The sequence below is a fragment of the Trachurus japonicus genome, chromosome 3 (genome assembly GCF_045865225.1).
Source record: "Trachurus japonicus isolate A0001 chromosome 3, Traja_1.0".
Lineage (NCBI taxonomy): Eukaryota > Metazoa > Chordata > Actinopteri > Carangiformes > Carangidae > Trachurus > Trachurus japonicus.
Genome location: NC_140909.1, coordinates 12014963 through 12029718, shown reverse-complemented (window position 1 = coordinate 12029718; position 14756 = coordinate 12014963). Strand labels below are relative to the sequence as shown.

General features: G+C 42.2%; 1 protein-coding gene across 4 annotated transcripts in view; it reads left to right on the top strand.

Annotated features, from left to right (window-relative positions):
• Nucleotides 1–14756, top strand: part of tcf12 (transcription factor 12) — an 82621-nt gene that overhangs the window by 55563 nt on the left and 12302 nt on the right. For all 4 annotated transcript variants that reach the window (XM_085762161.1, XM_085762152.1, XM_085762145.1 and 1 more), the window contains exons 9-13: nt 7822–7921; nt 8513–8655; nt 9710–9851; nt 10004–10074; nt 13472–13616. In XM_085762161.1, coding sequence (XP_085618287.1) covers nt 7822–7921; nt 8513–8655; nt 9710–9851; nt 10004–10074; nt 13472–13616 — 601 coding nt within the window. The remainder of the gene's footprint in view (nt 1–7821; nt 7922–8512; nt 8656–9709; nt 9852–10003; nt 10075–13471; nt 13617–14756) is intronic.

The window sequence follows — 14756 nt, the reverse complement described above, 5'->3', positions numbered from 1 at the left end:
CCCTCGCTCTCCGAGTCATCCCTCCCTAATTAGAACCAGAGCTTCTTACAGGAAACAATCTTCCCGTCTGATGACATCACCTCTAAATCCTTGTCTGTGTGTGTGTGTGTGTGTGTGTGTGTGTGTGTGTGTGTGAGTGAGTGAGATGGGGGTGACCTCAGCTCGTGGATTTGCTGCATGTTTTTCAACACCCAAACAAATCCCAAAGAAAAGCACCTTGTGATGACTCAAGTGTCTTTGGAGAGGGTGGCGTGAACAGGTGGGTGGAGCCCAGCTTTCATCTCCCCCCACACACCACACCGATGATGCTGATGCTGTTTTCCACAATATCATGGCCGTGACCCCGTGTGTCACGATCGCTGATTCATGAGGTTTAATTAATACAACTTAAAATGCACACGCACGCTCTCGGGCCTCCTGCAGAGCCAGTGTTGAAAAAAGAAACGAGCTGCCACGGCGTCCAGAGTGAACCGCAGCGCTGCCGTTGATATATTATGTGCATGTATTTCCCCCCCCAAAAAAAACTGATGCCCGGCCCGGCCGTCTTCTCCTGCTCTCTTTCTGCTTTCATGTCTTTACCTCACAACACTGTGCTGTGTGTCTGGACTTGTTTTAGACCCCATCAAACACTTCTATCATGACCATTTTTCCTTAAAGCATCAACTTGAAACGGCGCCAGATGTAAAGCGGTACCAGCGCGTAGAGCCAGTGTTTTGGATGAGTTTAAAAGAGTACCAGAAGAGAAGAAAGGGGGATAAATAATAACAGAACTAAAAGGAAAAGCATAATAAAGGCCTAGTTTTCTTAGGGAAGTGGAAGCTTTCATCTTTCTATAATAATTATGCTCTCAATGAGTCTACAGGCCTGTGTTTAGTCCAGGAAGCTATGAGTGGTAGACATGAAAGGCTCCAGTCAGACTGTACAGGCCGGGCTCTCAGTGGAATATGGTATCTATCCTCTCCTCCTTTCCTTTCTTCTCCTCTCCTTTGCTCTCCCCTCCTCCCACATGATAAAGGTAATGGGGAGCTGTGTGGCGTGCAATGACAGTAAACCATGGTAAAATGGCTGTTGATGCCCCCCCCCACCCCACCTCCCCACCCCTTGTCTGAGGCCCCCAGGGTTTAGGAAATGGAGCATTATTTTCCTGCTCTGACGTCACGAGGCAGCCCGTTTGCAGCTGTTGCATGCCTTACAACTCTGTGTTTACAGGCACTTCTCAGCTGAAGCTTCTCGCTCCTCCAACACCCAAACTGTCATATTTCACGTTTTTATAAATACACTGGTAGTCCGTCGTTTTATTCCCTCTGCCTCTCATTACCTGGATTTGGCTCCAGTTTTTTTTTTTCTCTTACATGTTGAGCCTTCTCTCTCTCTCACTAATGACACCTAATTGGTGTGTGAGCCATGTGTGGGAACAGGTAAAATGTGTTGCCAGATGGCTGCGCACTTGCAAAAGCCATATTTCACCTCCCTGCCTGTAGATCCGTTAAATCATCACAAAAAAAAAACAAAAAGATTAGACACTCAGGATTAAAATGTGTGGAAGAAGAGACCAGGCTCACCACCACCACACTTACTTATGCACTCGCCTTTGAATTACACATATTAATAATGAAATCCTGCTTAGAATAAAAATGATTTTAGTTCCCGTTTGTTGGGGTTCCCCTGCAGAAAATCTGCATTTTTTATGCCTGGAATTAAACATTTTTTTTCTTTCTCTCCTTCTAAATCCGCTCACACATTTGTTTTCCGTCCCACCCACTTCCCTTTATCTTTTTTATACCCACCTCCCCACCGCCGCCGCCGCCTCCCTTCCCCCTCGTCCTTTTCCTCTCTGCCTCAGCACTTAGAGGCTTAAGAGAGGGACGTACCACTTGAGCCACTCCCTTCTGACAGCCACCCCCTTCCCACAGTGGAGAATGGTACGATCCTGCTTTGCATAAGTTTCCTCTGAGTGGGTCGTGTGTGGAGGCCAGTACTGAAAGAATTATTAGTCCCTTTTGAGCGGTTTGGATGTATGTCTAGAGAGAAAGCTTGTGTGCTGCCATAGTTGTACCTGCATCACTTCCACTGCTAAAGCTATAATGTATTGCGCCTACCCTGTCCCTGGAATGGGCAGTAACTCTTTAATGTATTACTACAACGGGAAATCGGTGAGTACTCTCACTTTGGGAATGTGTGTGTGTGTGTTTTGGACAGAGAAGATCTGGAAGAAATGTGTGTGTGTCAGTGTCAGTGTGTGAGAGTGTGCGGGTGTGTGTGAGAGAGAGAGAGAGAGAGAGAGTGAGTGTTGGTCTCAGTCTGCTCGTCCATCTGACTCTCCTTGTGTCCATGATTTCTGTATTTTGTTTATTCTAAGATAAAAGCACTGTGCTCCTCTGTGTGTGTGCGTGACTGTGTGTGCGTGTCTGTGTGTGTGCGTGCGTGTGCCTGCAGGCTCCTCTTACTGATTTTCCATTACATCAGTTAAAGCCGTGTGACAGTAGAGGTAAAATAATGCACTACAGTAAGTTATGAACTTATTTTAGTGTATGTTTTCTTTATTCTACTTTGCGCCCCAGCTGTGCACACAGAAGTCAATATTCAAGGCGACACGTCTTTGAAACTTTTGATCGCACACAGGATGAAACGGTGCAGCAGAAAAAAAAAGTTTTTTAGCAGCCTTGAATTTATTTTTACTGGCTGGTTGCTTCAGCTCTGAGACTGGGTTGAAATAATAACAAGTGGGAGTCTGGGAATGATTAAGGGAAAGAGGCTGCCTGTTGAGGTTAGACTTTCCTGTTTGCAGATTGAGCTCCAAGCACCAGTGTTGCTGTTATTCCATCTGTTTTTAATCACTTTCGCATTCTTGACGCCACAGGGAGCCTAATGTGATTTCTGAACTTCTCTGTAATGACCTCTTTGATTTTTGTTCCTCTGAAAAACGCTCGCTGCATGAATACTTTTTCTGTAAACACATGTATATATTTTTCTGTGAATGTGTGTGCACATGCGTGTTGCTGCTGCTGCACTTGAGCTTGAAGGAGCTGTTGTTGTGTTGAGTAAAATTACTAGTTGTGCTCGAGTTGCAGAAAGTTTTAAGAAGGTGTTTCTTCTGTTTTTATGGTAAAACCCCCCAAAACAAAACAAAAAAACAATCCAGTGGGTTTATGAATGTGCTCAAGGACATAGTCTAACAATGGCTGAGTGAGTCCTGCAGTGCAGTAATCCCTAAGTAATCATCCTGTCATAAGCAAATTACACATGCAGATTTCCACCTGTCTCTGCCTGTGCTATTTTTGCCTTTTATATAAAGCGCATGTGCATTTTTGAAGGAATAATTAGGAGGTTAGCTATTTATGATATTCTTTTGAAAAGGTCATCTTACGCAGACTCGCGTTTCAACTTTTCCTTATAACCCATTACAGCATTTCCTCTTTGTTCCCACTACACAAAAGATGACTTTGATCTTTTTTCATATTAAGTATTAACAGGCTTGTGTTACAGTTGGTGATGGGGAGAAAATTGATAGCATGTGGACAGAACAGGCAAACTTTATGATCAAAAGCACTTTCTAAGTAACCAGCATCAACTTTTTTTTCTGTTTGCCTCGCAAGGGGAAAGAAAGATGGTGCTCATTCTTTGCATCAACTTGATCCACATTAATTTGTTATAATGCAGAGTTGCATAGCAGGCTCACCATCTGGAGCACTGGGAGAATTCGCAGTGGGCCATTGGCTTGTGAGCTGGTGGCACGGAACCAATACAGATGGAGCAACTCACTGATCTTTCTTCCGTTGCCTATTAGTGAAAAAGAAAAAAATTGAAGTGAAAGCCCTGCAGTGATTGTTGGACTTTTTTTTGTTTTCTTGTTTTGCTTTACAGAAAGACCCCCCCCTCAATATAGAGGAATGTGATACGATTTCATTTGAAATAGTAAAACACACTAAAGAGACAACATGTGTTTCTCGTGGAGAGGACGTGCCTGTTGTTGTCGCTGTTGTTTTTGTAGCGCAACAGGTTCTACTATCGTGCTTTCTAGAGGGAAGCGCTCATCAACAGAAGCTAATCCTTACATCCCCCAATGTGCACATGTGTTGCACATGCAGTCAAGCATGAGTGCTTGACTGCATGTGCAACGCAAAGTCGGTGGTGGCGGTGGTGTGTTTGTGTGTGCTGACCTATCATACTGTATATACACTGCGTATACAACACACATGTTGCGAATCGTTAATTTACGTTGGTGCCAAAACCAAATTTTTGTGGCATTAACAACTGGAAGATATTATCCTGCAGTGTTGGCTGCTCTATTTTTAGAGAACCTGACTCTCAGTAGGCAGCTCTGCTGTCAAAATCTGCATTTGGTTAAAAGATTTTACTGCTTTACAGACAAGAAAAGCAAGTATGTATATTAGATGGAGATGTATTGTACATCTTTATTTATATATGTATATATATTTATATTGTGTCCTATCTAACCTGTTCACCTATGGTTGAATGTTATTTCTGTGAGTAGAACAGGCTTTTGAAAGTTTAATATTTGGAGTTATAGACTCCCAGTGTGGCTGTGGCAGCTCTTTCCTATTCATTAGAATATCGTTTTTAACACAATAAGACAAAAAGTACTCGATCATGTTTTTTCAAAACTCGACCCAAAAGTGTGAAACTTTTCTTTTAAAGGTTGAAGCCTTGGACACGTCAGCATCTCGGTTTTTTATGTTCCTCTTGTCAAAATAACTTGATCTGTCTAAACATGGTGCCAGTGAGAGTTGATCTTTGTGAGAGAAGGTTTGACGTCACAGTTTTATGCGTGAAAACACTGAGCCCTTGACTTTATAGAAAGCACTGGCAGGTATCACGTGTTAAAGAGGCATTGTGCCTGTGTTGTGTATACGAGACCTTGTAAGTGTGTAAGATTTGGACTTGAAACAAAATGCCCCCAGAGATATGGATCGATTCCAAGTAATGACATACAGCACAAAAACAGGACGGGCCATTAAGAGAGCGTTTGAACTTGTCTCTTTGAGCTTCTTGGCCATCAGCCTGATTTTTTTCCCGCTTAGTTTTGTTTTTTTATATTTCCTTTCCATTCCTGTTATTATCTGTAGTGTCAACTGACAGATTGTGTTTTAACATTTGATATTTTAATCGGCATGGCATGAACTTCAAAGGCTTTGAGCCGTAGTGGAAGGTGTGCAGGATACATTCACTTCTCAGTTGAGATGCTGTTGAGTCGAGACACAGAGCTGAAGCAATAACTCAAATAAAAGCAGAAGCAGGTTTTTATCATCAGTATCAAAATGAGTCATGAATGAGGTTATCATTCATGCCAGCTTATTGCTAAAGGGGAAAGGAAATTAATTAACTGTAATTAATTAAGTAATTAAGTAATTTTCTGCAATGTCTTAATTTCTTATCCTGATGGAGCGATGATGCAATAATAGTCGAAATTGAACTGAATGCAACTTTGGTTCTCACTATCGATTTTTTTGTTGTATCTTAAGTGTTGTGTAAACATCCAAAACTGTTTTTCTTTTATATAAGATATAATTTTAAGGTCTATTAAGATCAATCATAGATTAAAAGCACAGAAGGGCTTTTATTTATTCTAATAAAACATACCCACTGATGCTCAAACAGCCCGTGTTGGTCTATGTTGGTGTGCTGATCCGTGTGAGTGACGGCTTTTAATTAATGGCCTTGTAAAAGGAAACCCAGGCGGGCCCTCTCTTCCATAGGCCGGCAGAATGAGGCACCCAGTGTTTGGGATGGTTTATTAATGCCTTGACTGGTTAGCCCAGGGTAAAAAGGACAATTAGCATTATCCGCTGCCATATGCTGCACATTGAGCGTCTGACAGAGGCAAAAAAAAGACAAAAGCCTCGGCTCCTGTGTGAGGCTAACCTGAGATCTCCGTGGAACTACGACTATCAGCCCTGGTCACATGTGTAAGCCAGAAGACCCATGAGGGCTCCACCCCTCCCAGAGCACTTTAATTACACACCCAGACGACATCACGCTGGAGTCCTGCTCACTCAGCCCCGAGTCCGTCCCCCTTAAGCTGCACCCTGAGCCAGTGATTGAATATATACCATTATATTAATACGATATTACACACTGTATCGGTTGTAATGCGTATTTCCCAACCAGCGCTGAGCAACAAAACAACCAAAGTGAATAAAAAAAACCTTAAAGGGATAGTTCAACATTTTGGCAAATTGGCCCATTGCCATAATCCCTATAGTTTTAGGTGTAGGTTTGTTACCTTGAATTGTGTGTTTAATTGTATTTAATAATAATGAACGTTACGAGACAGAGTTGTTTTTGAGGTAATTTCATGCAAAACCACTGATGCACGTTCCTGTCAGGGGCAGTTTTTCGGCAAGCAGTCTCTGCATTTGCCTCCAAAACTTGTCTCATAGCGTGGTGAATGTGCAGGTCACAACTTGTCCATGAGAGCGTTTTGGAGTTTTTTTTTTAAGTATATTTTTTGGCCTTTTTGCCTTTTATTGGATAGCACATAGTGAGATAGACAGGAAAGGGGGAGGCAGAGAGAGGGGGAATGACATGCAGGAAAGGTCTGCCCGATGCGGGATTCGAACCGGGGATGCCTGCGTTGAGGACTGTAACCTCTACATGGGGCGGCCGCTTTAACCACTGCGCCACGCACCGCCCGAGAGCGTTTTGGAGTTGTTGGGTTGTGTATTTGATGAGTTTCATGATGGCAACTAGCGTCCGTAGCGTAGCTCTGAGCAGCTCGCGGCTCTGCTCCGCCGTTCTAAAAACAGCTTGCACCGACAATTAAAGGTAACGATCCTACTCATAAAACTATAGGGATTATGGCAATGGGCCAATTTGCAAAAAATGTTGAACTATCCCTTTAATGGCTGTCATTAATTGCAGGCGTTGGAGAGCAATCTTAATGCCACAACAGCCAAGTGCGATGTGAGTTCGGCCTTTAAGAGAGACCCCGGGACACAAGCTGGGAATGTGCAGGTGTAATGTAGCTGGCAGGTCTGGCTCTCATTAGCGCTACATGACGGCGGGGTCATCCAGTCTTGTCTGTGGGAGGGAGAATTTGTTCGAACCTTTGCTCCCCTCTTCTCTCCTCTCTCTCCCTCTCACCCTCTCTCCCTCCATCTGGAGTGGATGAAGTCAGAGACCACATCACTGGCCTTCAGTGTCTTTGATCCTCCCACCTAGCTTGGCACACACACAGCTGTACAACAGCATGCCCATTGTGCCTCTCCTTTCACTCTCCCACCAGCTTGAAGGTACAAATATAAAAGAAAGCAAACCAGGCTGTTTTTGCACCACTTATTTGATTTCTGCTGCTCAGGGAAAGCTGTAATTTGCCAGAGCATTTAGTCTATGCATGTAAGCGGGTATCATTATACTTCCATTAGAGGTTGAGTTGATCTGAAATGCAAATACCCCTGATAATCCACTCCTCCCTTCATGAGCTTGACTGCTTGCTAGTCATTAAAGAGTGCGTGCATGTGTGCGTGTGCATGTGTGTGTGTGTTTGTGGTTTGGTGGGCATATCTTCAGTGCGTGTGTTGTGTGTATTGTGCGTGTGAAATCACATCTGTGTGTCAAGTTCTTAATTGTGGTTGTACTTGCGCATTGGCGTCAAATTTGTTTACTTCACTGGAATTGGAAAAAGAAAGCTCACACTTTTTATAGATTTTCAGCATCATCATCATCATCATCATCATCATCATGCTCGACAATACTATGTTTGACAGTCACGCTTTTGTACTTTATACTTTGATTTATATCCAGCACAGTGAGCTGCACTAATAACACACATTCATGCTCTTCTCCCTCCTCTCCTCGCAGGTGTACGCACCGTCTCCAAACTCAGAAGACTTCAACAGAGATTCACCTTCGTACTCTTCTCCTAAACCCTCCAGCAGTATGTTCGCAAGCACTTTCTTTGGTAAGTTCAAAGTCAAGTTCCCATCTTAACTTATGTGCCGACATTATCTGGTGCTGCAGTTGAGCTTCACATCTTTTTTTTGTTTAATCATAAATGCACTCTAACCATAGATGCTTCAAAAATATCTAGGAAGTATGTGTGATATTGAGAAAATCCAACTTAATAATAATTTGTTAATTTGCCACCATGACAAAAACGTATTGTACGACTTTCAGTACAGATGCTCAGAAGTTGCCAGACGGACGCAGTCGTTCCAGAAGGATTTATTAATATTTAGTCTGTGCTCAGTCTTTATTTCAATGTGACTGACTCCCAGATCTAGACGGAAAAACAGGCTTCTTGTTGGTTTTAGCTTTGTGTTATCTCAGCTGTGTTCAGGACAAGGATCACGTTTCAGTCCCAAGAGCCAAAAACAGTATACAGTACTCCTTGAATGACCCCCCCCCCCTCTGGAAGTTATAAGGGTGGGGTTGGAGGTTAGCCGCTGTCTGGTGCTGAGTCAAAGCTAGACTATGTAATGTGGCCATCAAATGAATTTAATTATGTACTAACGCTGTTTGTTTATTTATTTATTTATTTATTTATTATTAGACGGTACCCACAGTTCGTCTGACCCGTGGAGCTCGTCCAATGGGATCAGCCAGCCCGGCGGCTATGGGGGGATGCTCGCAGGATCTTCATCTCACATGCCACAGTCAGGAAACTACAGCACCCTGCACTCACACGACCGTTTGGTAAGCAGCGCCGCTCATCTGCTGACAATTTTTTTTTTTTGCTGTCACACTTATTTATTTATTTACTTATCTGTTTATTTGAATGGGACAGTTCACATTAATGGACATAAGAACATGTAAATATGCCGGATTATAGCAGGATGTTTGTTTCCGTCTGTATTGCCAATAACAAAAAAACTGGTCAAAACAATACAACATTCAATTCAATTCAATTCAACTTTATTTATAAAGCGCATTTCATGCACAAGGCAGACTAAATGTGCTTCACAACTGGTATACATAGTTACAGTAAAAACAATCATAGAAAATCAATTAGACATCAATCGGAGAGTGCAAGTTCAAGTAAACAATCTTATGCCATCTTCACCACATACACACTTTAACACATGCGCACGCACCCACACAACCACACATGGACACATGGACACACGCACACACAGTTCAACAGAATGCTGTTGAAAAAAGAAAAAAGGTTTTTAATCTGTTTTTAAAAATGGCTACTGATGTGGCATGTCTAACTGTATCAGGCAAGGCATATACACTAAAAACTGCCCATATAAAAAAAGTAAACAACACAAAAGGCATTAATAACAATGAAAAACACATTGAGAGACACAGAGACACTTATGCAAGAGACAAAGTGTGTATACCGCTCTTCATATATAGGTCGTGAATTCTCTCTCAACCCTGCAGCGGCACCGCTTCCACAGTTGGAGTGGGCGTGTGTGCGCCGTAAGTTGTTGTCTGGTTATTATCAGCGAAGGCACCGCTGACCCTCTTTGTGTCGGTGTTTGATCTGGTCTTGTCGGCCTCAGCCCGCCTGCTTCAGCTGGCCGGGCATCACAGGGAGCCTGCAGATGCTGCCTGCCTTCTCTTTATCTCTGTCCCTCCTCCCCACTAACTTTTGTTTCATCACAACCCTGGGAGATGTCAAAGGAGAATATAAAATTTAGAGAATAAATAAGTTATTTCTTCAACACACACATGGACGCACACACACACACGCTTGCACACATTGACTAAAACCAGAGCATTTCTGTTTTTTATCTTCCAGAATTACCCTGCACATTCAGTCTCTCCAGATGTCAATGCCAGTCTTCCTCCCATGTCCAGCTTCCATCGAAGCAACACCAGCACTTCACCGTTCGTCAGCGCAGCGCACACCCCGTCCGTCAACACAGCCGATGGGGTCATGGGTACGTGGCGTCCTTGTGTTAACTCGAAATAATTATCAATGAACATTTATTGCTGTTAAGGTAGCGAGTTGGACAGCTGCTGCCTCGTGTGCTGTGACCGCTCTTCGTTTATCTGCTGTTACAAACCTGAACCTCCCTCTGTGTTTTCGTAGCTGCTCCAAACCGGGGGAACGCCACTGGAAGCTCACAGACTGGAGATGCACTAGGCAAGGCTCTGGCCTCGGTGAGTGATGACCGCATCTTTTAACCTGGAGTTCAGTTCATCATCTTACCATGTATCCATATTTTAAGTGAGTTAAAAAAAAAAGAAAGAAAGCTGGAATCAATTATGGTTCATTACGTAAAATTCATCCCCTTTGAGAAAATGTAATATTTTCTGGGTAGCATCAACGTGACTCTGCTGTCAACTAGCACACATCTCCTCTCACGTGTGACCTCCTCTCAGGTTATGAAACTAAAACGTCTACCTACTCATACACTAAAAAAAAAAAATCTGCAAATCAAAACAGAGGAATGTCGCATGTCAGTCTCTGAAGAAGGTGACCTCGGTAATTGTGCAAGGAATTAAGTGCTCTACTGAATGCTGATTAAAAAAGCCCTGTGGAGATGTTTGTACCCGTTTTTTTTTTTTTTTTTTTTTGGTCCTAAGCCTGGATAATTGTGAGCTTAAACTAAAAGAATTCAAGAAACAGAGTTGTACATTAAACCACTCCTGAAGCCAGTGGATTACTCATTACTTTGTTAAAGCAGCCATTAGTTATCTGTGACATCCTTTAATGCAGCGTAGGAAGCAACTCGTCCCTCAGTGGCTCAGCGAGGTTCATCAGAGAAAGAAATAGCTCTTTCCTGTTGACGTTGATGTGCCCACATGGACCGATTGATAGATTATAGGTCATCATAGTCTGAATATTTTCTCCTTTACTTGCAGTAAAATTGTGACACAAGCTAATTTGGAGATGTCCAATATGGAGAACATAAACAAATTGAATTGAATTGAGCAAAACTGAATTGAATGCCAGTGTTTGCATTTGTATAGAACAGTAGAAAGTGCACTTATGTGGAAGTCAGCTGAACATAATGGGCCCTCGGTAGTTCCCTTCACTGTTTCCCATACTTCCCAAGAGGAATAACATCCTGTCTCAGGAACTGTGTTTGCTTTTTGCCTTTGTTTTAATTTTTGCTTTTGAAGTCTAAACCTTATTAATCCCATTAAGTGTCCTTCAACAGTGTTTAACATGTTGCATAGACATGATATGTAACGCTAACATACTGGCGCTAGATATGACAGCAGTTTAATTTCACACATCCAAGCACATGTTCCTCTACGTTGAGGAGGAATATGTGTTTCTTACTGGTCTGAATCCAAAATATGAGAGTTTAGTCTTTTATATTTGCAGACTCTATTAGCATGACAAAGCTGGAGTGAAATGGACACGGTTGGACCGGGGTGGGGGTGGGTGTTTGGAGCGGGGGGGCACAGGGGAGTTTATAACTGCTCTGGCTCAACTCCACGGGCCGCCCATTGTGGAGCTTTTGTTCTCCACCCTTTTAAATTGGCCGTGCTTATTGGCCCCATGCTGCCTGCGGGAGCGTAACTGATGACGAGGCGGAGCTTCATTTATTCCAGTAAAATGAGCCATGTTTCACTTTTTGAATGCAACGTCGGTAGCCACAGCGAGCGTAAAGAATAGAAAGTCATATATTGTCGGGGTCAGAAGTCACGGTTGTAAAGGCCTCGCTTTTGAGCAAAGGAAGAAATATTTGGGAGATTTGTTTTGAGTCTTATTGGTTGCAGACACAGTGGTGGCCTGGCCACGCTATTAATCCTCACTCCGTTTTTGACTGAATTGCAGGTCTTAGAGTGAAGATGCTGAGCAGAGAGAAACACTGAGGGAGCAGAAAAGCATAAATAGTCATTTCTCCTTTTAGACAAGAGCCGATCCCTCCTCCTCCTTCTCCTCCACAGTCCATACTCGGTGACACACTTCAGTGAAACCTCTATCCTGATACTCCAAGTTGATTGAAAAACTAAAGCCCAGAGATCAAGATTGAATAAGGAGATTATTAATAATGAGTGCATTCTATCATCCCCACAGAAGTCAAATGGTTTCCTGCAAGCTCAATTTGATCTTAACTTGGAGGAGAAATCTCTGAGGATCTGCTGTTTTTTTCTCTGCTAATTAGTCAGGATCCTCCCGTAATACCCTGAGTTCTCTGAGACATGTTCCATTGTGGCACAATATCCTCTTATTAAAGGGGAAAAAAAACAATCAGGGACGTGTTTGTGCTTTAATCCAGCATTTGTTTAAACAAATGAAATCCCAGTGGAAGTTCTGAAGACGTAATCTCCTCGTTCCCTTGCGATTGACATGTCATCCTAAAACTCAATGACCTCAGTGTAACCTGGCAGAGGATGCACTGATACAACAAAGTTACTGTGATTGTCGTTGCAGTAAAGCTGATGTAACCTGGGCTTGGCTTGTTGTGGCATCAGGCTAAAAGAAAAAAACAGGACCTTTGCCCCAGTTGTGGTTCCTGTAAATTTAACAAAGTTTAGAAAGATGCAAAAACAAACAACATTTGAATCCTGCTTGATTTTCATATACGATTCACGTCACGATACGTTCTGGTGCAGGCTGACACGCAGCGCTTTAGATTCTGTTGTTGGTTTAACTCGAAGTTGGATGTCTGCATTCCCTGAAGCCACAGTGGAATAATAACTGGAGTGAATTGAGCATCTTTATACAAGTAAAAAAACTAACTATGCTCCCATAAAATAGCATGTTTTATAAGTCATTATTTAGCCAGTAGATCAGACCTTAATTCAACCTGTTACATTTCATGATTATATAATAATTAAAGTTATTTGTAATGTATTATTGCAGGTTAATTCTAACTGTAAAGCTGGACTTATATTTACTTGTTTGATTTCAGCTTCTCTGTTGTCAGCTCATCTCAACGTATCAATAGAAAATGAAAGTTATTGTCAGTTTGGGAGCTGCTGAGTTAACAGTTTGTTAAAAAGAGCAACAGGAAATAATTTACAAAACTCTCCCAGAATTATTCAGCCCTGTTTTCTCCTTCCTGTTAGTCAGCAAATTCAGTGACACAGGGATTAAAAATAGTCATGAACATATTTTTGCTGTCACAAGCCTACAGTATATCGTGCAGAAATTTTTTTTTGTCAATTTCTCAATTAATTGATGAGTAAATGTGTAAAAAAAAAAACAAGTTAATAAAAGGTTTCAAAACGCTCTGATGACGTCATGATTAGCCAGCATTAATAAGAGCAGTTCAGCTTTTTACTGTTTGTCTCCGGGTGTTAGTCGTCGTCACCCACAATCGACTGAAGTGGATCCAGAGCAGGACGCAGGCACGAAACATCAAAGTGAACGTTGTTTGTGTTTCATTTTTATGAAGGTCGTACCCATATGTTTTTACTGAACATTTTTATAACATCCCTGCCCTGGGAAGAAAATCCTCACAATTGATGACACAGTTTTGGTGTGTGGGAGGGGGTGGGGGGAAACCAGTGTTGTATATTTTATTTTTTATCCAGGACTGCTGCATTAATGGTGGATCTGACTTTAATCTCTGTCTCTTCCTCTCTGCTTCCTCAGATTTACTCACCTGATCACACTAGCAGTAGTTTTCCATCCAACCCGTCGACACCTGTGGGTTCTCCTTCACCTCTGACGGCCACAGCCGGCGCTGGCTCAGCAGGCGCCGTGGTGACTGCTGCCGGCCCCCCGTCTGGAAGGCCAGGTAGAGCAACCACTCTCTGGATTTTAATCTCATACACACCTCCTGTGCACTTTGATACCAGCTGAGGAATAAAAAAAAAAAAAACACTTCTCTGAAACTGCTTTGTAGAGAAGTTTCCACGGGCGACGCCAGTGACAGACACATGTCAGACTGTGTTGGAATTAGGCCTTGACCTGAAATAGCCAAGTTAATGAAGAGGCTTTCATGAATATGTCTTTAATTAATTTAATTACTTATCTACTTGCTGCATTAGTTGGATTAATTGAAGCCTAAGCGGAGTGTGAAGTGTGAAAAGTTTCTCTAAAACTTACTTTAATGCCCCTTTTTAGCTTTAGAGTAGCTCTAATCATTTGGTTCTCATCCTCATGCTTTATCTATGCCAGGGCAGTTAATGCCGTTTTTTACATTAATCCATTTTTAAAAGGAAGCTTAGTTTATTCAGGGATAAAGGAGCACATCCATCGAAACAACAGTCATGTTTAGTATTTGAAATCATACTAAAGAAAATCTTTGTCATTTTATTAAATGTGTTTTTCTGAGGCTGAACAACAAACACTGATCTCAAGCAAAGAGAAGAGATTCTTGCTGCTTCCTCTCTGCTGCCATTTGAGTTTCATTAAAACATAAAATCTATTTCTCAACATTGTGTACAATACAACACACCTGCACCTGAAAACGGCACCTGAATTGTTTGGTCTAGTGTCCAGAACATGGGCTTCATCTTGAAAGCTGAGGGAGCTGCTCTCCATTGACTCGTAATGATGTCACTGGCTTGTTTTGTCTGGCAGCTTATTTCGGAGCGTCTTTGTTCATGCTCATAAATTTAGATGAAGCTAACAAGTACTAAGAGATGTTTAGTCTTGTGTTTTATGTTGAAGTGTTGGAAAAGAAGATTGACGTGCTCTGGAGTGGCAGTGTAAAAGAACGAGACCGAGGCTGTGGCTTTCAGTGCGTAACGATTTGAAAATCCTGTAATGGAAGTGTTTGATGTGGGTCCTGGATTACAGCATTGTAAAGCCTTTTGTATTTTCCATTTTTGCAGAAAAATGTTATCCACACTTTTATGACTTATTATAGTGGCACTTGTCCTACTTTGTAACAAGACAGTTTTTTGGGGGCGGTTGGATTTAATGTAACATA